The 13527-nt window shown below is 43.4% G+C and overlaps 1 protein-coding gene across 1 annotated transcript in view; it reads left to right on the forward strand.

Annotated features, from left to right (window-relative positions):
* RAD51C (RAD51 paralog C) overlaps positions 1-11498 on the forward strand; it is a 417313-nt gene extending 405815 nt beyond the window's left edge. Inside the window, exon 9 of the mRNA XM_069226398.1 lies at positions 10631-11498. Coding sequence (XP_069082499.1) covers positions 10631-10738 — 108 coding nt within the window. The 3' untranslated portion in view covers positions 10739-11498. The remainder of the gene's footprint in view (positions 1-10630) is intronic.
* The last annotated feature ends 2029 nt before the right edge of the window (positions 11499-13527 follow it).

A 13527-nucleotide genomic window follows, 5' to 3' on the forward strand; every position in this document is an offset into this window, starting at 1 on the left:
TGTTTGATGTGATTAACTAAAGAGGCTTATGCTACTCCGCTTTGCCTCTTTCTGGTGTATAATGACTGGAGCACCAGCTTTGCTGTGCTGATTTTAGCATTTTACCGTGTTTAGAATATGCCTATTTTCTTCATATTTTTCTGGCTGTCCAGGCATGAATACAAATAGATCACACCCAGTTGCTGTGCTTTCCAGGCTCTGCTGCCTGTCGCCTGCTGAACCTCTTTAGATAGAAAGCACCACATGTAATATACAGAGTATTTCGAATCAATAGCTCCATAGGATATTGTTGACATAAGGGAAATGCACCAGACTTGACGAATGATGCATCAAAACAATTGTTTTTCTAGGTGAGGTGGAAGGTCAGGCAGTTTAATCACATGGATTTTTTAGGAGTGAACTAAATATTGAATAGAGCTGAAAAGTATGTTAAATGTCTACAATATGACGTGCAGCATTGAATGTTTTTTTTACTTCTACGCTGGCGACAATGTTGAATGATTAATTGGGTTGCAAAGTGGGAATTTTCACAATACATTTCCACCAGCATGTGTGACAAGGGTTAGTGACCTAGTAAACATCGAAACAAGGAACCCAATAAAATAAGCATCAATTACGCAATACTAGAGTTGCAGTAAGTTCTAGTTAACACCACACACAAGGCACAATACAAAACATACAACTACTTACAGAGAGCTTTTGGTCAGTCTGTTTAAGCCTGTGGCTTGTTGGTGTGAGCCGCCATCAGGTTTGGCAACAGGGGTTGTCTATCATGTTTTAGATCAGCCCACACCATTTTGTGAATGGGTATATTTTGATATCTGCAGTGACATCGTAGATAGTACTCCTCTACAGTACTTGCTGCCTGTTGGGCATTGCAGTCACTGCCCGAGCTTTCCGGCGTGTTTTTTTTTTTTACCATGACAGCAGGGTAGCTGTCAGTGCCGGGCACCAGAAGGCTCCTTGTAGAGCAGAGCCCACAGCACTTATTCTAGATTATCTTTATGAGAAGTCCAACAAGGAAAGGCTGTGCTGCATAGTGCCCTGAAGTCACGGCCTGGGTTCACTTCATGAGGACAGGAGCTGAAAGTTCCACCCGTCCTGACTGCTTGAAGTCCACCTGAAATAGGAAATCAGGCACCTTGGTTCTCCAGTATGTAATGCGCTACAGTCCGCTGTATGACGATGCATGATGAAAACTACTTTAAGAACCAATAAGTCTAAAGCAAAGCAGCATGTCGAAGCACAAAATGTAGAGAACTTTATGCTGATAATTGACAGAAGACAAAAGGCATATAATAATATTCAGTGGGAAAATAAGCAGAGACGCATAGACACATTGTTTAGTATTATAAACTATTTAAGTTCATTTAATATACTCCAAAAACTGTAGGGAGCATTGCAAGCCTTTCTGCACTCTCCTCTGGTGTGTCCCTACAGTGCATTTAATAAGGTCCTGTCTGCTGGCATGGCTAGCACTACACATGGGCAAGCTGCCCAGGGCCCCGCTCTTACCTCACCACTGTGGGCCCCCATCACAGATGTGACACAAATTGTCTCTTTATCGCTCTCCCCATACTACTTCTGTGACCCCTCCCCCATCCTATCTAATTAGAAACTGTCAGAGGTGCTTCTTGCTCTTCTTGGGCTGTCAATTGGCATCGCATTACTGAGTCATAACTGCAAGGGCCACGGGCTTCCCCTCCCCTCGACCTTTCAGCTATAAACAGTGGTTGTGGGGCGCAGGGGAGTAGTCCCAGGGAAGGGAGCTCTTCTCGTCTTGGCCTCACAGCATTAGCCCAGGGCTGCAAAGACTTGGGTAGAAGGGCCCCCCTCCCTGGGCCTCAGTTCTAGACCATGGCTGTGAGGCCCAGTGGTGGAGGTCCCCGCCACTGGGCCTCACAGTACATGGCTGCTATGCCCCAGCTGCAAGGCCAAGGGTTTGGCATTGCCCTCCATTGGGCTTCACAGCACTAGAACATGGCTGTAAGGCCCAGGAAAGTGCCCCCTTCACTGGCTACAGCAGGAGGCCATGGCTATGATACCCGGGGGTTATGTCTACCTCCTCTGGGGTTCAAAGAGCTGTACCATGTCTTTGAGTTTGGGGTCATGTCATGAGCATAGCCAGTAATAGTGCAGGAGGTGCAGTGGTACCACATAGAGGTATTGGATGCCAAATGCACCCAAATTATGCCTGTATTTTATTGTGCAGCCAGTGGATGGGGCAGAAAAGGAGCGCTTTTAATTTGCAATTGGGCCCATGGTGAAATTGCAATGCCAATGGTCCCCCTCCCTTGCACCTTGTACCCATGTTCCAGTGCTGTTAGGCTCAGGGGAGAGGGTGCCCTTTCATGGGTCTTGCAATGTAGGACCATGGTAGCCAGGCACAAGGGATGAGGTCTCTCTCAGTGCCATAGGTTTCAGTAGTGCAGTGGAAGCAGTTGCACTGGGGCCCAGAGGGAGTTAATGGCCCACAGCAGTCAACTCACAGCTCTATTTTAATGGTCCTGCTTGTGGAGGAGTGACCCATTTACCCGCAATGAACCAGGGCCCATGGCACCATTGCTGCACCACTTGCCCCTCTCTGCTGGACTTTGTAGCCATGACCACTCCTGTGAGGCCACTGTATGTTAACACGGCAACTGGAAGGGACGACTTGTGGCACAGATGGTGATCTACACAGACGACTGTAGTGAAACGTTTGCTCTTAGAGATGCTCAAAAAGGAAGGACTTAAAACCTTAGAATAAAACTGCCCTAGACAAGCAGTCACCCACCAAATAGTCTTTGGGCCTGATTTAGATTTCAGCAGACAGGTTACGCTGTCACAATGGTGACAGATAGCCCATCCGCCAACATCTAAATCCCATTATATCCTATGGGATTTAGATATTGGCAGACGGGCTATCTGTCACCATTGTGACGGAGTAACCCGTCTGCCGAAATCGGAATCAGGCCCTCTACATTCAGATAATGGCCATTCAGTTCATGATCTAGCAGCAGATAAGTAGACAAAGGCCCAGGAAGGACATGATTTGCCTACAGTCATACACCTTGGCCAAGTAGGAGAGAACCAAAATTAAAACACAGGAATGCTTGTTTCAAACCCATAACTTTTCCGCTATACCACATTTTATTTTTTTAAGTAATTAAGGGCTTGTTTTTAAATAGGCGTTATGTGATGAAAATCCAAGAACGAACTCAATGATTTTTGATAACTCTTTTAAATGTTTTGTTGACGAAAGCACACGTTGAGGAAGTGTGATGACACATAATTATGGAATCGGGAGGGTAAGGCTGGAGCTTTCGCTTCACTTTTAGAAGTTAGTGATGGCGTGGCAGGGAAAATAATGTTATTGCTTTATTGAGGACTCACGGCCATAGCTCTGTTTCCTCTTCTCGGCCTTACAGCACTGGGCCATGGTTGTGAGGGCCTTCCCACCCATGGGCAGCGCAGACATGATCAAGCCCCGCAAGACTGAAGGGAGGGAGAGTCCTAGCCTGGACCCACCGGGCTAAATTAGGGGATCAAGACTCCCTCCCTCGGGCTTCACCACCATAGTCAAGCACTATGAGGCCCAGGAAAGGGAGTAACTAAGGTTGCCTTAGATTACTTCTGAAGTTCAAAGGTTAATATCTTTTGGTTACATTCCTGTTGCAAACTGGCGTTGGTGTCCCAGACGCAATCCATCTGTGTACAAAATCTTTCGAACCTTTTGGTGCACAGTAAGTTCTCAGTTTGCACTTAGCCATGTCCTGTTCACCAGACATCTGCTTTGTTTGTCAAAGTAACTCATCATTTATGTTGTGCTACAAGACAATCCACATACTTTTACCAGAAATGACTAAAATTGTGCAGAATAGCACTTACTGTACCAAGCATGTGGCCTGGTTTCCTTTGATAGCATATATTGAACAGCAAAATATTCAGTTTGGTTTCTCACTTTCCTTGCAACCACATCCAAAGCTAAGCCATATGTTATGCTATATTTATTTGTACAGTGCAGTTAGTGCGATAGCAAGTAACATAACTAGCCTAAATAGAAAGAAAATGAAGTTATTGGTTAAATATCCAGGTGGTAATGATTTCGTGAATTTGCTTCAGCGTGAATGACAGCTGAGAGAAAGTTCCAGAATTTGCCAACCGTAATGGAAAAAGATTGGCCCCTATTCTAGTATTTGCGTGGTTATTAAGAACTGCTTGATACAGTATAAGGTTTTGCTTGGCTGACAAAGTAAAAATATGGATGTAAGAAAGGTACCACAGTGGTGATGTAAGATTTTATATACAGCCATAAGGGCTTTGAAGGCAGTGGTAGGTTAAATGGGTAGTCAGTTCAGGGCTCATAGGAATGGTGCCATCCTGTTACGTCTTGAGATGCCAAATGTAAGACAGGTAGTGGCATTTTGAACATGTCAAAGTCGATTGAGAAGTTCTTTCTCTTTGACTAAAAAGGCATATAAGGTAGATGTATGTGAACTTAGATTTATCTCAACAATTTAATTTGCTTAAGTTTAGTAGCTTGAGTAATATATTTCATAGACGTCAAGCTATTTATATTTAGCTGTTTTATTTGCTTTCATGTATTTCTTGCTCATGTATCTTCTGTGCCACACATCTTATCTTGCACTGAGAAAGTGGAAAAGCATCTTAGACCTTAATGGAACTCCAGGGTATTCTCCTGCCAATTTGAACCACCTTCAAATCAAGCTGCATAATCTACAAAGCTATCATAACTGACACCCCCGCCTACTTAGATAACATGTTCACTATCACTGGTGGCTATTGTACACCCGAAACCTGGACACCTTCAAACAGGAGACAAAGTGCCAAAAAAAGTTTTTTTTTTTTAAAAGACAAAAGCTATTTTCCATCTATGTGCTGAGAATCTGGAACAATATCCCTGTGTTCATCCGAAAATTCCTAACCCAGCTCCAGTTTAGAAAACTGCTTCTTTAAAGAACACTACATCATGATGCGTTAACTGTCCACAAACCAGCTAACCCTATCATAAATTGTCTTTGACCCTATACTTCGGCTAGGTGTTCACTTTATAAATGCCACCTATATACATACTTAATCATGAACTAATTTGGAAACAATGTGTTAACATTTGAGTAAAGATATTCGTTTTGTTGTGCCTTTCCACCCAAAGTGACTCATTTCAACTCTATAGACCTTAAAATAAATGTACTTATTTTATTAGTGCTTCATACATGTTATTGTTTTATTGATAGCCGCATCATGAAAATTGCTTCTTGTAATGTTAGTTCAATGACGGCAGAAGATGAATGGCCAGTTGTTGGCAGTTGATGTGATCTCACATCATATGCAAAATAGAAGGGCCTCTCATGTTCACTTTATGCTCCTGGCCCCAAAAACCTTAGAAATGTCCCTGCTCCCACCGCACAGGACTTTGGGTTCTTCGTTGTCGGATGAACCCAGGATTGGGGAATGAGGGCAGATGTAGATTAGTCGTCGCTGCTGTGTGTGGGTCTTAAAGCATTGCATATCTTGTCTGCTCACTATCCCATCGGTACCCGGTTCAGCAGCACACTGGCAGCCAGAGCAAAAGGCACCTTCTAATTAGGCTTGCCAGGTCTGTTTTTGCCAAAGAAAGAGAATGGTCACAAAGAGTGACTCAACTCTGCTGAAGACGCAGGTTTGTCTTCGATTGCTCTTGAAGCTTCTGCATACCGAAATCACACTTTAAAATAAGCCCTCGCTCACCCAACATGTGGAAATGGCTAGAAGGTGAAAAGTGTGAATATTATATTTTTTATGTTGGCAGCAGTGTGCATGTTTTAGGTTTTGTAGTAATAACGCAAATAGTAGACGATCTAAACATTTGTTACTTTAATTGTTATCTTTTTTTTTGGGGGGGTGGGGCTGTCACAAATGAAAGTGTCACAAGGTAAGCGCTTACTGGCAGGTAGTCACCTTACCTAGGGTTCCCCTTTATGTCAAACTGTCAGTCACCTTGCATGGGTTCCCCTTCATGTCACAGTGGGAATCAGCTTACCTAGGTTTCCCTTTACGCCACACTGGCAGTCACCTTATATAGGTTCTGTGCCATTATTTACGCATCACCTTAGTATCAACATTCATGAGGTATTGTAGCCTATATGCTTCACAGTCCCTTCACATCCCTCCAAGGGGTAGGCCAGATGCTGCTTACTTGGCCCTCTGGTGGACTTTGGTCGTTCCCCCGTGACCAGGCGGTTCCAACTTTATCTTTAGAGCGATACTGTAGTTTTGATTTATGTGAATCTGCCTCAAAGCCAAAAGTCAGTCAGTCTGCTCCGAACTATGCCTGGTTTTGCAGCATTGATATTGAAACCCAGGTTCTTTGGAATTTATATAGTCTAGTCAAGATGAGGCTTTGGTACTTGGATGTTCTGAGACATGACCATTTTATCGTGGTAAATTATCATGCACAAAACGATGCCCCCCTTTTCATCAGCTTGTTGAGACAACAGGAGTATGTTTGGGAGTGTCATGGCTCACTTCCCACAGGCAGGCTGCTGGCGCAGTTCTTGAGCATGGGGTTTAATGCAAGTTCTTAGTGTAGGCCGGTTTTCATGTTTCTGTGCGTGTGTATATGTATGTATACACACTTGCTCTCATTATTTCAAGCAACAAGGGCATGGGTTGTTTGTATAGCACAGCTTTACTGATTGAGGTTACAACTTCATATTTGCCGCTAAGTGTTTCTCTGGCTCTTAGTTAATAAATGATTTATAAAATACATGCTGCAAAGTTTTTCATGTATTTGTAATTGTATTTATATAGTGCCTACTACCCATGATGAGGTGTGGAAGTGCTTAATGCCGGGCAGCGTGTTGCTCTGGATCCCGGAGTTAGGGGTTAGTCCAGTGGTTATTGGGATTAGTCCAGTGCTGTCAATGAGTCTATCCCATGGGATTACACCAGTGTCTCAGTGGTGGATTAAATGAGTATGCGTTCGGTGTGATCATTAATTGGAGATATGCAAGCTCATGCAGGTGGCTGGAGGGATTAGCTGATGAGCTAGACATTAGGTGTTGCTAGGTTGCGGGGTATGTGTAACATGCCGCAGTGAGTACGAATCTCACTCGTCACTAAGGATAACTCACAGTGTGATTGCGCTGTAGTGAAGGCAGTTCTTTATGAGATGCAACTACTCTAAGGGAAGTGTACTAAGCTGTACCCGACCAAACCTTTCTAGCTCCCAGTGAGATGTAACTGCAGTGAGGTCCAGCATCTGGTGTGCTGTAACTGGAGTATTGCAAAAAGAACAGATGTATGGACAGAATGTGGAACAAATTGAACATTCACTCCCCGTGACCGATCTGGGTTTAATCTGTCAATTTTTTTTTCTCACCATGCCATTCTAGTTTGGACCCAGCCATATGCAAATCAGTCTTGACCCTGCTCCCCATGGAAACAGTCCAGCCCGAACTACCAGACCAGGTACTTTCTGGACCAGAAACAAGCATCCTGGGTCTGGTTTTGGGGTATCACCCCCAGGTCAGCCAGGCTAGCATGAATCTGGTGGCATAGCTGCAGTATTGGCAGCTCCAGGTCTGATGTCACTGCAGTAAGGGCTGTTTTAGTGTGATATTGCTGTATAGACGGCTGATGTCACTGCAGTAGGGGAAGCCTCAATAATAAGAGTAGATCTCAGTATGATGCAACTACAGCAAGGATCACTCCCTCCCAGTGTGATGTCACTGTAAGAAAGGCAACCCCTTTATGGCGCCATTCGAGTGAGAGCCGCAGGCCAGCAGTTGTAAGTCCTGTTTTCTTTGGTTCTTGCCTGCCTGTAACATGAGTACATTATGTGTAGTGAGAACCTCCCCATAGTAATAGGACAGTCTATTAACATATTAGACACGTTTGCAGGAATAGTTAAATTTTCGTCTGTGTATTCTGGAACGGGTGCTGGGTTATTAGTGAATCTTCGACAGGGTGACACTGTTGGCAGTAGTTGTACCTACAATGTTGTAATACAAGTACATTGGTTCTACCTTTACCCCATTCTGCATGCTTCACTAATAGGAGTACATTCTTACTGTTACCCATGCATGCCAAGCCGTAACATGTGAAGTGAACCTTAACAAGTGTTCATACGACTCTTTTACTTTGCATGTCGACTTTGATTCTGTGATTGCCAATTTGGGTCTTGGGTTTTCAGTGAGGATTGACAAAAAAATCAGCTACCAATGCATTTATGTAATTTTAGAAGGTGAACAGCACAGGTGCCTACTGTGTATAATCAGACGAGTAGAAACTGAAGCATTCACTTCTCCAGATCTCATTCCTAGTGTGCTAGAGCCGCTCAGATTTACCCTGCAAGCCAAGACCTCCCTGAAGGACCAGTGGGCAGGGTAGTGGAGGATACGATAAGCATCGGAATGCCGCTGTCTTACGACTTAGAGAAGTGTCAGATGCTATCCCAACTGCTGTAATAAATAGGACTGCAAGCGTGCTTAACAATGTCAGAGTATTTTAAATGGCATGCAGTTATCCTAGCCTTTATAGCCTTCTACCATGGCCCTTCTCCCTTCAGTCACTCCCATGAAGCAACATTCATTTGCACACAAGAGGATCAGCGCGCCATGCTTGCTATAAGATTCTTTTGCAGTATGATGCACTGTTTATGGGCACGTTTTTCCTGCCTTATGTTCTGCTGTTGAAATACTAATGCAGTAGCTTCTCATAAGCGGCTCTAACACATTACCATGCCAATAATAACAAGCATTGGCATTGACAAAAGGTCTCACTTATGACATCTATTGGCTATGGCAGACAGTTTTCCCCAGATAGCTGTCATTTCCCACTCTCAGGTGCCACCTATGTGCATGGCCATACACGCCGATCATATTTGAATGATTTTTCTATAAAGAAAATCCAAGTTGTCCACTGTGCATATGAACACATATAAATACTGGTAGCCATTTTGGATGGTTTAAAATTCATTTAGAGATGGCTATCCGCAGATACAGTCACACAAGGTGGTGGAAGTCTAAAGTTTCTGGGGTGCATGCAAGCACCTGAGGGTAATAAATTATAAAGAGCCGGGGTTCACACAGGGTGGGGGAGCAGGGGGTTACACAGAGGGATTGAAAATAGTTACTCATTTCGCATGCACTACACAGCAGAGTAATCACAGCAGAAGAAGAATACAACCCACTGAGAGACAGAGGTCGAAGTGGGCAGGAACTGTTGGGAAAAGTGATTCTAAACTAGTTGTATCAGCGCTTGAAATGGAAACAATAGAACTGCAGGTACCACATGGCAGAGTACCTACTTCCTTTTGGAAGTATTGGCCCTCTGCTGTTAAAAGTATTGAAGTATTGATCCCTTGTGGAGAAGTGCAGGTCCTCTCCCTCTCATAATAAGGAAGTGCAGGTACTCCACACCTAACAACTGACCCATTTAAAACACTAATCCCTATAATTTTACTGAAAAAATTAATCATTCCTGAATGGTTTACTGGTGCCTGACTTGCCCGAGGAGCGCAGAGCGGGTTGCATATGAACCTAAGAGGAAACATTAAACCCTTGCTTCCTTTGTTGCAAAGGGTGCCACCTCTCTGAATAACGTGTTAATGATGGGATGAAAAGCAAACGTTCAGTTTAGCTTTAAGTGCTCTGCTCCGTATCTGATATGGCAGATGTGTGCTGAGGGAGCCTCCTTGTTGTGATGCAGATAGGACGCTTGTAATCTTACATAGGTGTACCTGTGAGCAGCTACTGGGCTGTACCTGGTGTCAATTTTATCCACAGGGGTTAAGGTCTTATTTGGGACGTTTCCTATATGCATCTGTGACCAAACCCATTGTTGCTCATTGTTAATATTGCAAGCTACTGTCTGTTAATAAACTGTCCGAAAGAGTAGTCCTGAGGCTTTGGGCCAGATTTACAAGGCCCTATTGCCTCCTTGTGCCACATAAGGGTAATTTTTTTTTTTTTGCGTTACTGTGGCTCAAGGCAGCAATTTTTGCTGCGCCAGATTGACAAAGTGCCACGATGCATGTTCTCCACCACTTTGTAACCCCTTGCACCACATTATGCCTACATCAGACGTAATTAATGTATGCAAGGGGGGCGTTCCGGCATTAGGAGGCCGGCAAAAATGGCGCAGTGAAATCTAGAAGATCTTTCAAATCTTGTAGATTTCACTGCGCCATTTTTGGCGTTATTTTTAACGCCTGCTCAGAGCAGGCGTTAAAATGATGCACCTACTGAAATCATTGGGCCTTCTTGCACTTTGCTACACTAGCGTCAAAATTTTTGATGCTAGTGTAGCAAAGCGCCACTATAGCATAAAAATTTGGCACTATTGTTCTAACGACCCTTATTGTACGCCGTATTATAAGTATTGCGCACACACGGTGCCGTTAGTTGGAGCAAGGGCGACACAAGAAAAGTGGCGCATCAGTACCACTTTCTTGTACATCTGGCCATTTGTCTGTAGAGATGTCAGTCTAACACTTGGTGTAGGCAGAAATCGAAATCTGCTCTTCACCTCACTGTGAACGAGCCATCTGTGAATTTTCCTCCTTAACTTGGTGGTACATTGTGTCATCTGCCCAGTGCTTCCAGGTTACATACAACCAAAGTGTTTGTCTTCTTTTTTCTCTCAGCCTCAGGGTTTTCGGGATACCCAGGCTCCTGCATCACACACTGCATCCCTTGGCATGGAAACGAACCCTCGCAAGCGGCCCCGGATCGAAGACGAACATTCGCACTGAGTGGAGATGTGCCCTTTCTTTAATAGCTTTTTTTCCAAGTCCTCTTTATTAAGATTTCAGAAAGACGTAAAAGCACAGCTATTGTAAATATATGCCAACATCAAGGGGGATATTACAACTGCAGTCGGACGCTGTGGCCTCTCTGCCAGGCACTCAGACGGTGTCACCCGGTATTCCTGGGAACCCGGGTGTATACATTATAGCGAGGACAGCGGTTCCCTCTGAGTCTGTGCTTCCCAGGCAATAATTATGTCCAGACTTGTAACAGTGAAGAAGCAGTTATTTAATTAATGTACCTTATGATGCAAAATAAACAATGTGACAAGTAGGTGCTATAAAGATGGTGTAATGAAGGTGATATCTGCAAAAAGTGAGCAAAGCGTATAGTATGATGTATAGTAATTCATTGTTTCTTCATGGTTGTAAGTCAGTACATATTTATTATCTTGAAAGCACAGGCTTAGAGCTTCCTCCGAGGGAACCATTGTCCTTGCTGTAACTCTCTACCAGGCAGGCCCTGGTCTTGAAGCTGTCCCACAATCAGCGCTGGTCATTTAGTTCACGTGCCCTGGCCCTTCGCAAGAGGCTAAATTACTTTTTGTTTAAACTGGAAAAGCACAACTTTGCAGAGCTCGTATTTGGAAGAAAAACTCTATGGATATTGGTACACTAAAGCAGTGTGCAAGTGTAAACATTAAAACATAATTTATTTTAGGTCTAATATTTTCTTTGTAAATAAAAAAAGTGCCATTTACAAGCAGCTTGCGTTTGTTCATTACATTCTCATATAATTGCAAAACCTAATTGAAGCTTTCGCATTAGGTGACCTGTGTGATTGTAAGCACATTTCGCTTTTTAGACGTGCTACTTTTGTCTTTTGGTCCCGATCGCCTTGGTGCACAGGCCTTTTTTTATTGGGAAATTATGTGGCTCAGCCTTCATCACTTCTGCAGAAGATCTCTGTATTCTTCAAGCAACCATCAAAGCACGCTCCGACCTGGCCGCTCTGCATCTTGCACCTGAGACGTTACAGCCTCCCGTTTATCAAGGTTTGGATATACCATTGTTCTTCATCATGCCAGAACACATGGGAAATCAAGAAACTAGAGTGACCATATTTACAGGGTCACAATCTCGAGGAAGCCCCGGCAGCAGAGTCTGTGTCACACAAACGAATCCTCCCCCTGTACATGCAGCTTGAAACTGGTCACGACCCTCTTTGAGTGGAGCACGAAGGGTAGTCACTTACACTAGAATGCGTTGCACCATTAATACCTACCACATACCAGTGCCGGATTACCAAATAGGCAAAGTAGGCACTGGCCTATGGGCCCTACTACTTTTAGGGGCCCAGATCAAAATAATATGGATTTGATCTTGAAAGAAAATTACAATCAAGCTTCTTTTATTTGTTTCCAAAAGAAAAAAAAAAATGAATCAGCTCAAAGAAACAAAACCTTTACATTAAATACTCTATAGGGAAAATACTGTATTGATGTAATGTACCCATGAACAACTTGAAGTACATAAACCATAGACACCATATTCACATCAGCTTGCCTCTTAAAAGCTTATCTTCTGTCAGCTGTCAGTTTGTGTAAACTTTTTTTTTTTTTAATCGGTGCAAACTACATATGTGTAATGTTTAGTTTTGTGTAATAAAATTGGTTTATTAAAATTATTGGTTGGTAATATTAAAAGCGTATTAGGAGATAATTTGTGAGGAGGACCCCGAAATTTCGACTGCCTAGGGGCTTTCTCAGGGTTTAATCCGGCACTGCCACATACACTAAAGCACCTGCCCAAGGTTTGCAATAAACGAGTAAACATTTGTGCTGCATAAATTTAGCATGAAACATGGCAAGCTCTTAAAAGTATGTTTCTTGTCAAAAAGAAAGTGTGTTAAACAACTTGGGTATTGCTTAGAATACATCGTTTCCAGGAATAGAAAATAATGCGCACAAAGGAAAAAAAATGACACCACATTTAGGGAGTAGTAGGAGGGTCTTCTATATTTCGAGAGCAGTGCGAAAATAAGAAAGCTGTATGGACAGAACTCAAGAGAAAGAAATGCACAGCGACTAGCAAAAAAAGAAACAAAAAGCAAAGGAGACAATAACAGTGACAGGAGCCCACAGTGAGCAAACCATGGAGGTATCAAAGGGCAGACAGTGACTTGAGGGAGAAAAATAGGGTGCGAGGAGTATCTTGTGTGAACCAAAATGTCGCTGGCGTGTGCATCCGGCTTACAAGGAATGGTTTTTGGAGAAAGAAATGTTGAGGCTGAGTGGAGGGCGATGAGCCTTAATAGGTGTCGGCTACCGGAACCGACCCCGCTACACCTGGTTATCACCAGTTTGAGGGCCCTGTGGCACCAAGGACCTCAAAGGAGAAGGTAAGCCTGTGTGCAACCCGTTTGACAAATGCCTGAATTATGTTTCCTATGCAGCAGGCAGAATACAGTGAGGTATTTGTTTTTAATCTGTAGGTGACACTTTTGCATACATAGAAATGTCCCCTAAGGCAGGTTAACCAGAGTTTTAAAACAAAAAAAGGGGCATTTCACAAAAACAGATGAAAGACTGCAATTTGTACATCAACTATGTGGCACATGATGACAGCACTCGTTAACATAATCACAGAAGCACAAACAAGGCACTAAGGAAATAATAAAATGCAATTTTAAACCCAATATCATACCTGTTAATTAAATTGCTTTATGTTAACAGCTGCTAAGTAGTCCTTTGAAACACACAAAACATACCCACCACTGTTTTCAGTTGACCTTC

Source organism: Pleurodeles waltl, chromosome 3_1 (genome assembly GCF_031143425.1).
Source record: "Pleurodeles waltl isolate 20211129_DDA chromosome 3_1, aPleWal1.hap1.20221129, whole genome shotgun sequence".
Classification (NCBI taxonomy): Eukaryota; Metazoa; Chordata; class Amphibia; order Caudata; family Salamandridae; genus Pleurodeles; species Pleurodeles waltl.